Here is a 15,128-nt window from a genome sequence, read left to right on the forward strand (position 1 = left end):
TCAAATGATCTGATTCACTAAAAAAAATTTTCTCCTCAGAGTTTTATCCTGGTTTACGAGGTGAAAGAGTCAACTACTGAGTCAAATAATATGATTCACTGAAAAAACAACCTTTTCGCCTCATAATTTAATCCTAGTTTACAAGGTGAAAGATTCGACTCTTGAGTCAAATGATCTGATTCACTAAAAAACAAATCCTTTACTCCTCAAAATACCCTGTAATTGTTACTTTTAACTTAAAAACTATTTAAATTGAAATGAATATGAGTATAAAATCAACACTGGCCAAAAAAACAAACAAACAAACAAACAAAAAAATCTGGTCAAATATTTACATCAATTATTTTCTTTTAAAATGAGTTTTATCTGTAGAAAGACTGTTATGCAGAAGTTATTAATTGTAATATTTATAATATATAAATAATCAATGTGTAAATCACATGTTTGATATAACTGTGCTCATGAAAAAAAATCAATTAATAAATGTTGTGTAAAAGTTCAGTTTATTTTTGTTAGCAGAAGCAGCAGATAGCAGACCTTTATTATGAAAAGTGCAGCCGTAATCTATTGTGATAAATGCTGTGCCCTGATGTCTAGCTTCACTAACCCTTAAAGTCCTGGATTATTGAGTATTTATTCGTGATAAATCATAATCAGGAGCTACATAAGAAGGTCATTAAGCATAATGCTTGTATTAAGATCGTGAGGAACTCAGATGGATTCTAAGAGTGTAATGTTTACAGTTATGAGAAGGCAGTTGAGGTTTTTTACACAAGTTTAAGTGCAACAAATTCTCTCATTCTCATTTCTCAAAAATCGTCTCTTCGTTATGGCACTAGGCGACTTTTCCACCTCAGAACCTTAACTTCAGATGACGGAGATTCTCAGAGACATCCTAAAATCACCATGGATCTCAGTCTGCCTTTAACAGTTTGGCCGTGAATTTTGGCTAGCTGACCACTGGGATTTGCCGAGTGGGGACGTTTCCTCCGCTGCTCGGGACGTCGATGTTGGGATCGTCGTCCACCTGGTAACACTTCCCCAGGTTCTTGATGATGTTGAAGTTATAGCGAGCCGTCTCAGCGATGCTGTTCTCCAGAATCCAGCCTTCTGACTCACACTCAGGGTTTCCTAACTTCAGAACGTTCTCCATGGAGGTCTGCAGGTAACGGACTCCTGTGAGGACAGCTAGCTTTAGAACAGAGAAGAAGTAGAAGAAGAGTGATGTGAAGATCGGGAGAGAGTGAAATTTTATTACTATTACTTAAATTTGTTACGACAGAAATGATAATGTATCAGAACGAGCGCTTTAACATAGACGTGTGATGTACAGCTGCACTACAGTCAGAGGTGCTGTTATAGAAAACTAATCAATGTTTTCTGAACTGAAATCAAACCGAACTTCAACAGAACCGGAGCTGAATGCTGAGTGATGGACGCGTCAGACCTCGAAGAGCCAGATGATGAGGACGATGAAGCCGATGGACTGCATGATGTGGGTGTAGTAATCCAGCAGGGCGTGTCTGCAGCCCTTCTGGTTCAGGTTCAGTTCCTCAGTCTGGTCGTCATAGTTGTAGTGTGCAGAGCTGTTGGTGAGGTGGTGCTGGATGCAGGGTCGAGGAGAGTACAGGTTACAGCAGCTAAAGGGCACTCCGTCCAAGAGGTACTTCCCTTCCACGTTGCTCCTCTGACGACTAACAGGAAGAGGAAGCAGAAGAGGATCAGGTTTAGATGGACTAGAGCTAAACTCTGTACAGTTAGGTAAAGCTCGTCTCTGTGATTTCAGAGCAGACACTCAGAGCGTTCACACAGCATAGTTCGTCAAGTCTGAATCAGAGAAAAAAAACTGAAGCTGGGTTTGGTTTGTTCAGTGTATAGTGAGAAAATGATTCGATCATGAATCAATCCAGTCGCATGAAATGAACCAAACAAGGCCGTGTTTTTCCACTGCAGTCGACATTTTTCTGATTTATAAAACAAACCAAAGAGCAAATGAATCAAAAGAATCGATTTCATTCTGACACAGAAGGTAAACTGAACTAAAGAGCAAATGAATCAAAAGAATCAATTTTACTCTGATTTATAAAACAAACCAAAGAGTGAAAGAATCAAAAGAATCAATTTTACTCTGACACAGGAAGCAAACCAAACCAAAGAGCAAATGAATCAAAAGAATCAACTTCACTCTGATTCAGAAAACAAACTAAAGAGCAAATGAATCAAAAGAATCAACTTCACTATGATTCAGAAAACAAGCTAAAGTGAAAAGCAAAAGGGAATTCTGATTCACTTTACCAACATGCAAATGAGTAAAAGTATCCTTCTTTTATTAACATTTTATTGATTTTTTGTTTTGTTTTGTATTTTTATTACCTATTTCAGTACTCTTTTTAATCATTTAATCATTTAATTTTGAATCATTTAATCATTTTGAAAATGATTTAAAAAACGTTATTTGCTTGAGAGATTTTTTTTTTAGCTTTTGTACAGCACCTACTGCTGGTCAACATGTTGCATTCTTTGAAAAAAAGAAACTTGGTTGTACTCACTCCATCACCTCACTGCTGGTCATGTCCAGGTACTGGTTACTGACCCACTGGATGTGGAACCAGTCTCTAAACCCATCATTTCCACAGCACTGGAACTGCATCTGCAGGAGATCTAGGCTCTGTTTGATGTAACAGCGTCCAGGCATGTCCGTGTCCTTGTAGTATCTCATGGCGTCCCGCAAACCTGAAAACAGAGCGGTCTCCAGGTCTCTGCGCATGGTGTAGCACATCAGAGCTCCTACCAGGATGCAGAAGGTGAAGAAGAAGGTACAGATGATGTAGGGCAGCATGAGGAGCTTCCAGTACAGGAACTTGTCGGCATCCACGCAGTCGTAGCAGATCTTTCCGCCCAGGTAGTTGATGCCGCAGGCGGCGAGACCCACGGTGATCAGCATGTTCGGCACGGAATGGATCTCATCGGTCATCAACTCTCGTCTTTTTTGGATCTCCACTTTTAAGAAAATGCCCAAGCTGAAGAGAACGAGGCCCGTAATCACCGAGACCCAGTTCAGTACCCACAGAGCCTGGGCCAGGTTGTCTCGACTCGTCTTAGTGAAGGTCACCTTTAAGACCGCCATTTTACTGAGGCGGTGGTGGTGGTGGTGTTGGTGGTGTAGTGGAGTGGTGCTGAGCTACGGCTAGGAGGGCAGGAGGGCAGGAGGGCAGGGATGGGGGGCAGAGAGGGGGTATTTCTAGAGTTCCCTCGTAATCAGATTAGTTGAGATATTTTTACTCTCCTCCATGACGGCCCGAGCTGCATTAAAACCAAGATGGAGGAAAACACAAGAGTAAACAGAAGAAAACACTCATGCTGCCATGCTGTTAAAGAAAAATAACCAATGACAGCGATGTGGTGTGATGAAGCAGAGTTCAGCTTTCCCTCTGACACTGGAGACTTCTTCCATAAATATATCTAGTTACAGAAATCTTCACTAAATTGACATATTTTACAAAGAGAAAGCACGAGTCCCGGGGAACGAGCTGTTGCCATAACAACAATAACGATAATAGATAGAGTGGCTGCTCTACCGTCCGAGAAAACTAATCAACACTTTCTGACCAATCAGAGTCCAGGATTCAAGTTGACTGTGGTGTAGAGTAGCCTTCTCTTTCTGCATTATAGTGTGCAAAAATAACAATTAAATTATAATTAAAAATAATTAGAGAACCAAAGGACAACATCAGACCAGGATTTATCAGCATTTTAAAAAGAGACACATACCTTCGTTTTCCCCGAGTTTCACATTCTCCTTTCAGCAGATAGATCCGTATATATGAGTTTCAGATGTATTAATATCCCTTTTTCACACCGGTCATTGTTGATATATTTTCCTGTGAGCCCAGAGAGATGGACGGAGCAGTCGCTTGACTCTGAGCAGCGTAATCAGCTTATCATCAGGATTTAATGGAAAAGCGCAAGACTCCTTCGACCAATCCCAGTTCAGAGGGACAGGACCTTTTCCGTCTCTACATTTGACGATGAAATGAATCAAAATCAGGATTTAGTAATGTTTAGTAACATCTGAATCATGTACAGGTTCTAACCTGACACTGAAAATGGAGAATTTGGGGAGAATTTCTGATATTATTTGGACCCAAACTGAAGCTCTTAATACTAGCACAGTCAAACAAATCAAAGTGCAAAAGAATCAAAAGAATCAATTTAACTCTGACACAGAAAGCAAACCAAACTATAGAGCAAATTAATCAAATGAATCAATTTTACTCTGATTCAGAAGACAGTCTCAGAAAAGCTTTCATGCTAATGATAATTTAATATAGTTCTGTGTGCAAAAACATGATTTATAGAATATTTAATAATAATTCATGACCGGCAGATGATGATGATGATGATGATGATGATTATTATTATATTATTTTTTATTTACACACAAATTAATCTTCACTCAGCTTTTTTTATCAGTCATCTAGCTGCATTGCTACTTAAACTAGCTTTTACCCATAATGTCAAGTCACATTTCCCCACCAGACCACCAGAGGGCAAACCTGTACATAGTCCCAGACTTCTTCTTCTGTTGTGTTTCTAATTTGCCACATTTATTATGTTCAATTGTTTTGCATTGTCATTAATCACCCCATTTAAAGAGACTGGCATTTATTCAATAATAATAATAATAATAATAATAATAATATTCTCTTTGTGCCACACGGTGGCATCAGAAGCCTAAACACATCTCCCTTTGCTCACTAGAAACCGCCATTACAATCCACTTACACATACTGATTCGATTCCCTGTGAGTCGTTTGACTCAGTGAGTCAAACCCTGAGATTCGATTCATTTGATTCATTATTCGAAATTTTAACATTTTCCTTCATTTCTATCATACTAAGCCTTGCTTCTCTTTATTTTATTTGGTCAAATATAAAATCTTTGTGTTGATTTTCTTTATTTTAAGCGATGAGCTAGTGAAGTTAGCAGCACTTCTTGCTAACATTAAACAAACCATTCTAAACAGTGGCCCACACCGTGTTAGCTAACTAGTGTGGCAAAAAGTGACTATTTAAACCAATCACACATGATTATTATCCAGATCAATGACTAGTAACAAGCTATGCTAACAAAGAGAGCTGCTGATTCCTTCTAATGTAATTCTAGTTCCAGCATAATGTTCACGAAGGAGCTAGTCAGCTAATACAGTGGCAAACAAGCGTCTTTATAGATCCTTTAATAAAACTAGCTGATCTGACAAACTAAAACGTTTTAGAATCAGCTACTGATTTGTGTTATATTTCGAAGTTAGCAGTGAATTTAGCTGTATTGCTCAGTTTAATAGCTACATCACCTAACATCTGTATAATAGCTAACTAGAATGATATCAGAAAGAAATAGCTTCTCTCTTTGTATAGCTTGTTACTAGTCATTGATCTGGATAATGATGATGTGTGATTGGTTTAAATAGTCACTTTTTGCCGCACTAGTTAGCTAACACTGCATGTGCCACTGTTTAGAATGGTTTGTTTAGTGTTAGCAAAGGATGTGCACAAAGATTTTATATTTGGCCAAATAAAATAAAGAGAAACAAGGATTAGTATGATAAAAATGAAGGAAAATTCTGAATTTGTCTTTTCATATTTTATATTCTTTGATAATTTCGATCACTGTATCGTTGGTGATGATGATAATGATGATGATGATCACTAACCACACCAGCATCAAGACATGAAATTATTTATTATTATTATTAAATTGTTCTGACCCAACGTTGACCCTGGAAGCACTTATTCACAAAGTTTTGTCATTTCATTTATATTTATTTATTTATTTATTTTCAATACCTAACGCCAATGACATTAACAATGATGACAACTCAAGATCAAAGGTTCTTTAAAAAAAATAATAAGTTTTATATATATATATATATATATATATATATATATATATATATATATATATGTATATATTTAAATTCTTATTATGTTTCTTAATGCTTATCATTACCTGTTTATTGGGCAGCTGCTTAACCAGCATGTGAGTTTTAATGAAACGCAAAATAAAAGCTTTAAACCATTCTCCACTGCTCAGTGACGTGTTTTCTGGGACATCTTGAAAATATTTCAGCTATGTTATGAGCACAAAGTTAAGCGACAGGTCTGTCAGCATATTCTGAGCGTGATTGTGGAGAGGAATGAGAAACACGGAGCTCTGCCACTCCCGATTTCCTCATGATTATCCTCCATCCGCATGACACGCAGAGGTTTCTTCCATCCTGCACGAAGCTAATGCAGAAACCTGCTAAGTGTCCGCATGCCATCAACATTTCCTCTGCTAACAGCCCACCAGAGGAATAAAGATGAACGACAGGATCGTCTCACAGCTCGCCTCTCCAAACGCTGATGTCATCTGTGGAAGGCGCCAATATTATTGCACTCAGCGTGACCATATGGCCCTGTTGAGTCCAAACAGATCTGATTAAAGAGCAGTTCACGCTGATGGTTCACGAGAAGGCCAGCTTTAGAGATGAACGCATACACACCATGGCATCATCCCCATACACTTCATACACGTCCGCTAACACGAATAAAACACAAAGCCTCGCTTTATACAGGGATTATGATGCGTTATAACCTCGTATAGAAGATGTATTCCGTTCACAGTGGAGCCTTTGTCCTCGGCCCGGTTCCTGGAAACGCTAATCGCGTTCATTAGCCAAACGTCCTGTTGATTAGTTCAGCAGAAAAATGTTTAATTTCATGTTAAATGCGCTACAGCGGATAATCAGGTTAGCGTGCTGCTCCTGTTTCCTCTCTCCGTTAGCCCACGAGCTCTGCTCTCCACTTCTCACCGCAAGTGGAGGAGGAGAAATCAGGTTTATTTACACGACACACTTAAACACAACAACATACAAACAGCGACAACTTAAAAAGAAAAAAAAAAGGCAGATAGACAGGACTTGATATTACTGAAAAAGTATAAAAACGTTATTTAAAAAAAATACAGTAGAAATACAGTAAATACCTTGATGAAGAGAAATGAAATTCAGTTAAACAAAATAAATAAATAAATAAAATCACAATAAATCAACAAATACATTGCAGAGAAATAATAAAAGAAATGTAAATAAAAATAAAGAAATATCAAAGAAATAAACTAAATTAAAATGCATTAATATATCAGATTTATTGCAGAAAAAAAACAACAACAAATAAATAAATCTTAAAACTGAAAACAAAAATTACATTAAAACAACAAATATATTGCTAAAGAAAAAACAAAACAATTGTACATATGTAAAAAATAAAAAGATATGAAAAAATCAAAAAAATAAATCTTTAGAAGAAATAATCAAAATTAAATGACATTAAAACAACAGATATATTACAGATTAAAAAATAAAGAAAGAAAATAAAGAAAATTAAAAAACACTGGATGAAAATTCGGTCCCAATAAATGTAAATCAATGCAATACATTTTTATTTACATTTTTTAGCATTTTTAGCTCATTTATGGATCGTCCACTCAAATTGATATCATGCAGTAAATAAAAAAATAAATAAATAGGTTTAAAGTTAAATGTTAAAATCTACACAAGCTCCTCAGCTGAAGAACTAGACACTAATTAACAGACAGAAATCTCCATCTAGAATCTGTCTAGAACCTGAGGGGTGAAGCTGAGGGTTACTGTAATGTTCTCCTGGTTCTCCAGCAGGTTTGTGTTGTTGGCTTGAACCTGAATTCCACACTCATAATTCTGTTTAATGAGGCAGTTTAGATGTTACAGGAAGTAGAATTCCACACCACTGTGGTCATGTGACTGTAATGAGGATCAGCACTTCCTCTTTGTTGAGCTTTTTGAGGAACTCTTTAATCCAGTGGACATGGTATTCCTCGGGAAAGGTCTGCACCTGGGTTCTGGAGAGCTGATGATCCTGTAGAACCATTTCTGCTCAGTATTGAGATCTGGTTCAGGGATCTCAAGAGCTACTGGTGAGGTCCTAACAATCAGTTCTTGGTCAGTTCTTGGTGATGTCCTAAGCAGTTCCTGGCCAGTTCCTGGTGAGATCCTAAGCAGTTTCTGGTCAGTTCCTGGTGAGGTCCTAAGCAATTTCTGGTCAGTTCTTGGTCAGTTCCTGGTGGAGATGTTCAGCATTCAATGCATCTCACTGGTGACATCGAGTCAGATCCAGGAACTGCTGGAGAGATTATATCCCACAGCTGACTTGTAAAAGAGTGAGGATGGTCCAGGAGAACCTGGAAGCTGTGCTCAGGAATGGAGATGTCTCAGAAGCTTGCTACTGTCACAAGCAGAAGTAGTGGAGAGACAATAAATATTTAAAAATAGATTTATTTTATGTGTTTATTTATTTTGGATCAAAATTTCACACTAAAACACCTGACATGATAAACATTGTTTCTACTAACCAAGATTTACTGAATAAACACACACACACACACACACACAGTGTGTAATACATGTTATTATTGCATGTTGTTGTTGTTTAGTGTATTTGATTTGGTGGTTTGCACTGTGTGTGTTTGCACTAATACATTTGAGTGTGACTGTCTGTGTGTGTGTGTGTGTGTGTGTGTGTGTGTGAGTGTGTATGAGGCATGTGTGTGTGTATGAGTGTGTGTGTGTGTATGAGGCATGTGTGGGTGTGTATAAGTGTGCCCAAGTGTGTGCAGGTATAAGGGTGTGTATGAGTGTGTGTGTGTGTACATGTATGAGGCATGAGTGTGTGTGTTTGTATATGTATGAGGGAATGCGTGTGTGTGTGTGTGTGTGTGTTTATTTTTGCACTTCTAACTTTCAGCAGCAGCAGCAGAAGCAGCAGTGTGTGTGTGTGTGTGTGTGTGTGTGTGTGTGACGTGTGATGAGTGTAATGTTGTCGTACCTGTTCAGGTGTCCATTCAGTTCATCATTCCACAGAAGAAATGAATCTAACACCAGTGTGTGTTGTTTGTTGATGTTGGAACAGATTGATGGAAATCAGCAGAATAACCAGATTTACATTCTGAAGGAAATTTACAGAACCTCCACAGAGCTGAAAGACATTTAAACAAATAAGAATGTTTAAAAAATATAATAATAATAATATATATATATCTCAAAGATTTGTTGTCTGTTGCTAGGATACTACTGTGCCATTCTGGGTGGTTTCTAGGGTGTGGCTACCATGTTCCTGGTGATTGCTAGTTTGTTGCTAGTAGAAAGACAGTGCTACAATATCCCAGCTGGTTGCTATGGGGTTAGTAGTTGGTGGCTATGGTGTTGTTGCAGGTTGTAACTAGCATCTTGCCCAGTTGCTAGGGCTTTGTAACTGGTTGCTGTGGTGTTCCATATAGTTGATATGATCTTGCTAGGTGGTTGCCATGGTGTTCCTGCTGGTTGTTAATGTGTTACTAGGGGCATGTTATGGAATAACAGCTCGTTTGTAAGGTGTTGCCTGGTGGTTGCCATGATGTTACAGCTACCTGGTAGTGTGTCATGCAATTGTATCAGATGTGGTTGGTAGGGTATTGATAGGTTGTTGCTATGGGATTAGAATTGGTTGACAGAATGTTGATCATAAGTGGTTGCTATGGCATCATAAGTGGTTGCTTGGGTGCTGTTGGGTTGTTGCTATGGTATTAGAAGTGGTTGCTGTGGTATCAGAATTGGTTGCTAGGGTGTTTGATGGGTTGTTGCTATGGTATCAGAATTGGTTGCTAGGGTGCTGATGGGTTGTTGCTATGGTATCAGAAGTGGTTGCTATGGTATCAGAATTGGTTGCTAGGGTGCTGATGGGTTGATGCTATGGTATCAGAATTGGTTGCTAGGGTGTTGATGGGTTGTTGCTATGGTATCAGAATTGGTTGCTAGGGTGTTGATGGTTTGTTGCTATGGTATCAGAAGTGGTTGCTAGGGTGTTGATGGGTTGTTGCTAGGGTGCTGATGGGTTGTTGCTATGGTATCAGAATTGGTTGCTAGGGTGTTGATGGGTTGTTGCTGTAGTATCAGAATTGGTTACTAGGGTGTTGAAACGTGATTATGTTTCTGCTGGTTGTTAAGGTCTTGTTAATGGTGTTCCAGGTGGTTGTTAGTGTGTTGCTAGGCAGTTGCTATGGTGTTCTCGGTGGTGAAGCCGGTTGTTGTTATAACTTTCTATGAGACACTGGAGACTCCTTCTATAAACGTTAAAGTAAGGTCTTTTTGAGCTCTTTGACCTGGTGTGGTGTTTGTGTGGAACATCCCGTGTTCTGTTTCACGCTGTAGTCTGGTGTACAGCCGATGTTCATGAGCGTCACTCAGCTGTACTCAGTGTGTTTATGTATTTCTGTTTCACGCTGTAGTCTGGTGTACAGCCGATGTTCATGAGCGTCACTCAGCTGTACTCAGTGTGTTTATGTATTTCTGTTTCACGCTGTAGTCTGGTGTACAGCCGATGTTCATGAGCGTCACTCAGCTGTACTCAGTGTGTTTATGTATTTCTGTTTCACGCTGTAGTCTGGTGTACAGCCGATGTTCATGAGCGTCACTCAGCTGTACTCAGTGTGTTTATGTATTTCTGTTTCACGCTGTAGTCTGGTGAACATCCTCAGGCTGTACATGAGTGAGGGGGTTTGCAGTTCAGTTCCAGTGGTACACTTTTGGCTTCAGGTTCAGACCTGTTTGTTTGAACAAAAATAACAACAAAGCTCATGCAGTGAAGTGTAAAGCTTCATGCGGTGTTTCTGATGGTATCTAATGGTGCTTTAATGGAATATTTTGCTCCTGATGTCAGCTTCTGCTGGTATTTTTTTATCTCTAATGGAAATCAGTAAAATCCAGTCCTCATTAAAGTCCATGACATGATGGAACCCTTTAGAGCTTTCCCTTCACCTGCTGTGTCATGGACAGATTATTTGTGATTGAATGATTATAGATTTGTATTTGTAGCAAATTCAGATGAGGTCATTTGACCCACACTGATTGCCCTGATATGGGGTAAAGGGGCAGTAGAGGGGCGTGGCAGGAAGTGCAGCACAGGTTCAGTGAGGTGAAGTGAAGCTTCTAACAGGACCTGATCAGCAGCACCGGCAGGTTTGGGCTGATAAGTCACTAACTGCTTGCCTCCCCTCCAGCTGATTTGCACACACACACACACACACTCACACACTCACACACACACACACACACACACACACAAACACACACACACACTGACAATAAATTCCATGTTTTAATGTCCTACCAGGTCCTGCAGTATATAACACTGAATATAACACTAAAATACTGTGAAAAATACTTAGATAATCAGAGTAATAATTATACTGTAAAAAAATAATAATAAACTTAAAAAAAATATATCGATTGGAATTTTTTACTGAAATAAGTACTGCTTTTTTATTGGTAGGTATTTAAAAAAAAAAAAAAAAACCTTTGTATTAATGGTTATGCTTTGTAATGTTTATTTATTTACTTACTTAATTTAATTTAATTTCTAGTCTTTTCACAAATTTGCAGTTTAATTTTAATTATATAAAATTTTATTTTAATTCCCATGTATTCCAATATATATATATATATATATATATATATATATATATATATATATATATATATATATATATATATATATATATATATATATATATATTGTTAGAAATGCAATTACATTTTTTAGTGTACTCTTGGTGTGTTGTTTGTACTCATTTTTTTGGTATGTATTTAAAAAATAAAAAATAAAAAAGATTTGTATTAATGGTTATGGTTTGCAATGTTTATTTATTTATTTATTTATTTATTTATTTATTTATTTATTTATTTATTTACCTACAGTTCGATTGCCTAGAAAGCTAATTCTATAATCAAGTCTCCTATAAACAAACAAACAAACAAAAACAACTAACCAGACAAATAACAACATTTTGTTTAATTTTGTCCAATTATCATTTTAAATCATAAAGAAAATATTTGCATAATAAATGTTCAGATTTATTGGGTATTTTTCCTTTAAAAAGTGTCACGGATTTAAAAACTGATTTTATTTCTAGATTTTTCACAAATTTAAATTATTTATTTATTTGTTTATTTATTTATTGAAACCAGGAGAGAGAGAAGAGAGGAAAAATACGAGATAAAGGAAAAATGGTCAGAGAGGAAAGGTCAATTCTCGGCTAAATCTCCAGAGAAATTAAAAAGAAACGGGCGGAATCTGTACAGCTGATGTGAAGGCAGTGGGTTCGAGTTAAACTTGTGACCTGAAGTCTGGTCAGAGAATAGAAACGAGGGTGCACAAACTTCTGCACTGGACATTAAACCTTTTCTTCATCAGGAGTTTATATCAGTGTTCGTCTCTGCTGATGAATGTGAGCGATTATTAAAGTGTTGGTGTAACGCTGGACGATCAGGTCAATCCTGTCTGGGAAAGGCAGCAGATGGAATCAGCAAGAGAGAGAGAGAGAGAGAGAGAGAGAGAGAGAGAGAGAGAGAGAGAGAGGGAGAGAGAGAGAGAGAGAGAGAGGATTTCAACTGAGCTACAAGATTCCTTGCATGCTTTCTACAAGGAGACATGCTAACATGCTAACAATCATACAGCAGCAAATCACACAAGCGTACAATAATACACACAACACACACGATTACAACACACACACACAACACACGATTACAACACACACACACAACACACGATTACAACACACACAGAACACACACGATTACAACACACACACACAACACACGATTACAACACACACACACAACACACGATTACAACACACACACACAACACACGATTACAACACACACACACAACACACGATTACAACACACACACAACACACACGATTACAACACACACACACAACACACGATTACAACACACACACAACACACACGATTACAACACACACACACAACACACGATTACAACACACACACAACACACACGATTACAACACACACACACAACACACGATTACAACACACACACAACACACACGATTACAACACACACACACAACACACGATTACAACACACACACAACACACACGATTACAACACACACACACAACACACGATTACAACACACACACAACACACACGATTACAACACACACACACAACACACGATTACAACACACACACAACACACACGATTACAACACACACACACACAACACACGATTACAACACACACACAACACACACGATTACAACACACACACACAACACACGATTACAACACACACACACAACACACACAACACATGATTACAACAACACACACAACACACACAACACACGATTACAACACACACACAACACACACGATTACAACACACACACACACAACACACGATTACAACACACACACAACACACACGATTACAACACACACACACAACACACGATTACAACACACACACAACAGACACGATTACAACACACACACACACACACAACACACACAACACACGATTACAACACACACACAACACACACAACACACGATTACAACAACACACACAACACACGATTACAACACACACACACAACACACGATTACAACACACACACAACACACACAACACATGATTACAACACACACACAACACACACAACACATGATTACAACACACACACAACACACACAACACACGATTACAACAACACACACAACACACGATTACAACACACACACAACACACACAACACACGATTACAGCACACACACAACACACACAACACACGATTACAGCACACACACAACACACACAACACACGATTACAGCACACACACAACACACACAACACACGATTACAACAACACAAACAACACACGATTACAACACACACACACAACACACACAACACACGATTACAACACACACACACAACACACACAACACACGATTACAGCACACACACAACACACGATTACAACAACACACACAACACACAATTACAACAACACACACAACACACGATTACAACAACACACACACAACACACACAACACATGATTACAACACACACACAACACACACAACACATGATTACAACACACACACAACACACACAACACACGATTACAACACACACACACAACACACACAACACACGATTACAGCACACACACAACACACAATTACAACAACACACACAACACACGATTACAACACACACACAACACACACAACACACGATTACAGCACACACACAACACACGATTACAACAACACAAACAACACACGATTACAACACACACACACAACACACGATTACAGCACACACACAACACACGATTACAACACACACACAACACACACAACACACGATTACAACACACACACAACACACACAACACACGATTACAACAACACACACAACACACGATTACAACACACACAACACACGATTACAACACACACAACACACGATTACAACACACACACACAACACACGATTACAACACACACACAACACACGATTACAACACACACACAACACACGATTACAACACACACACACACACGATTACAACAACACACACAACACACGATTACAACAACACACACAACACACGATTACAACAACACACACAACACACGATTACAACACACACACAACACACACAACACACGATTACAACAACACACACAACACACACAACACACGATTACAACAACACACACAACACACGATTACAACACACACACAACACACACAACACACGATTACAACAACACACACAACACACGATTACAACACACACACACAACACACGATTACAACACACACACAACACACACAACACACGATTACAACACACACACAACACACACAACACATGATTACAACACACACACAACACACACAACACACGATTACAGCACACACACAACACACACAACACACGATTACAGCACACACACAACACACACAACACACGATTACAACAACACAAACAACACACGATTACAACACACACACACAACACACACAACACACGATTACAACACACACACACAACACACACAACACACGATTACAGCACACACACAACACACGATTACAACAACACACACAACACACAATTACAACAACACACACAACACACGATTACAACACACACACACAACACACACAAC

At 38.4% G+C, this 15,128-nt stretch overlaps 1 protein-coding gene across 1 annotated transcript; it reads right to left on the reverse strand.

Moving 5' to 3' along the window:
* Positions 1-562: 562 nt before the first annotated feature.
* Positions 563-4,043, reverse strand: prph2lb (peripherin 2-like b). The gene is made up of 4 exons (XM_058379646.1): positions 3,772-4,043; positions 2,550-3,303; positions 1,448-1,694; positions 563-1,192 (listed from the first exon to the last, which is right to left on the reverse strand). Exons 2-4 carry the CDS (start codon positions 3,125-3,127, stop codon positions 950-952), a joined length of 1,068 nt encoding a protein of 355 aa, XP_058235629.1. The 5' UTR covers positions 3,128-3,303; positions 3,772-4,043; the 3' UTR covers positions 563-949.
* Positions 4,044-15,128: the final 11,085 nt, after the last annotated feature.

Source organism: Hemibagrus wyckioides, linkage group LG25 (genome assembly GCF_019097595.1).
Source record: "Hemibagrus wyckioides isolate EC202008001 linkage group LG25, SWU_Hwy_1.0, whole genome shotgun sequence".
NCBI classification, from domain to species: Eukaryota; Metazoa; Chordata; class Actinopteri; order Siluriformes; family Bagridae; genus Hemibagrus; species Hemibagrus wyckioides.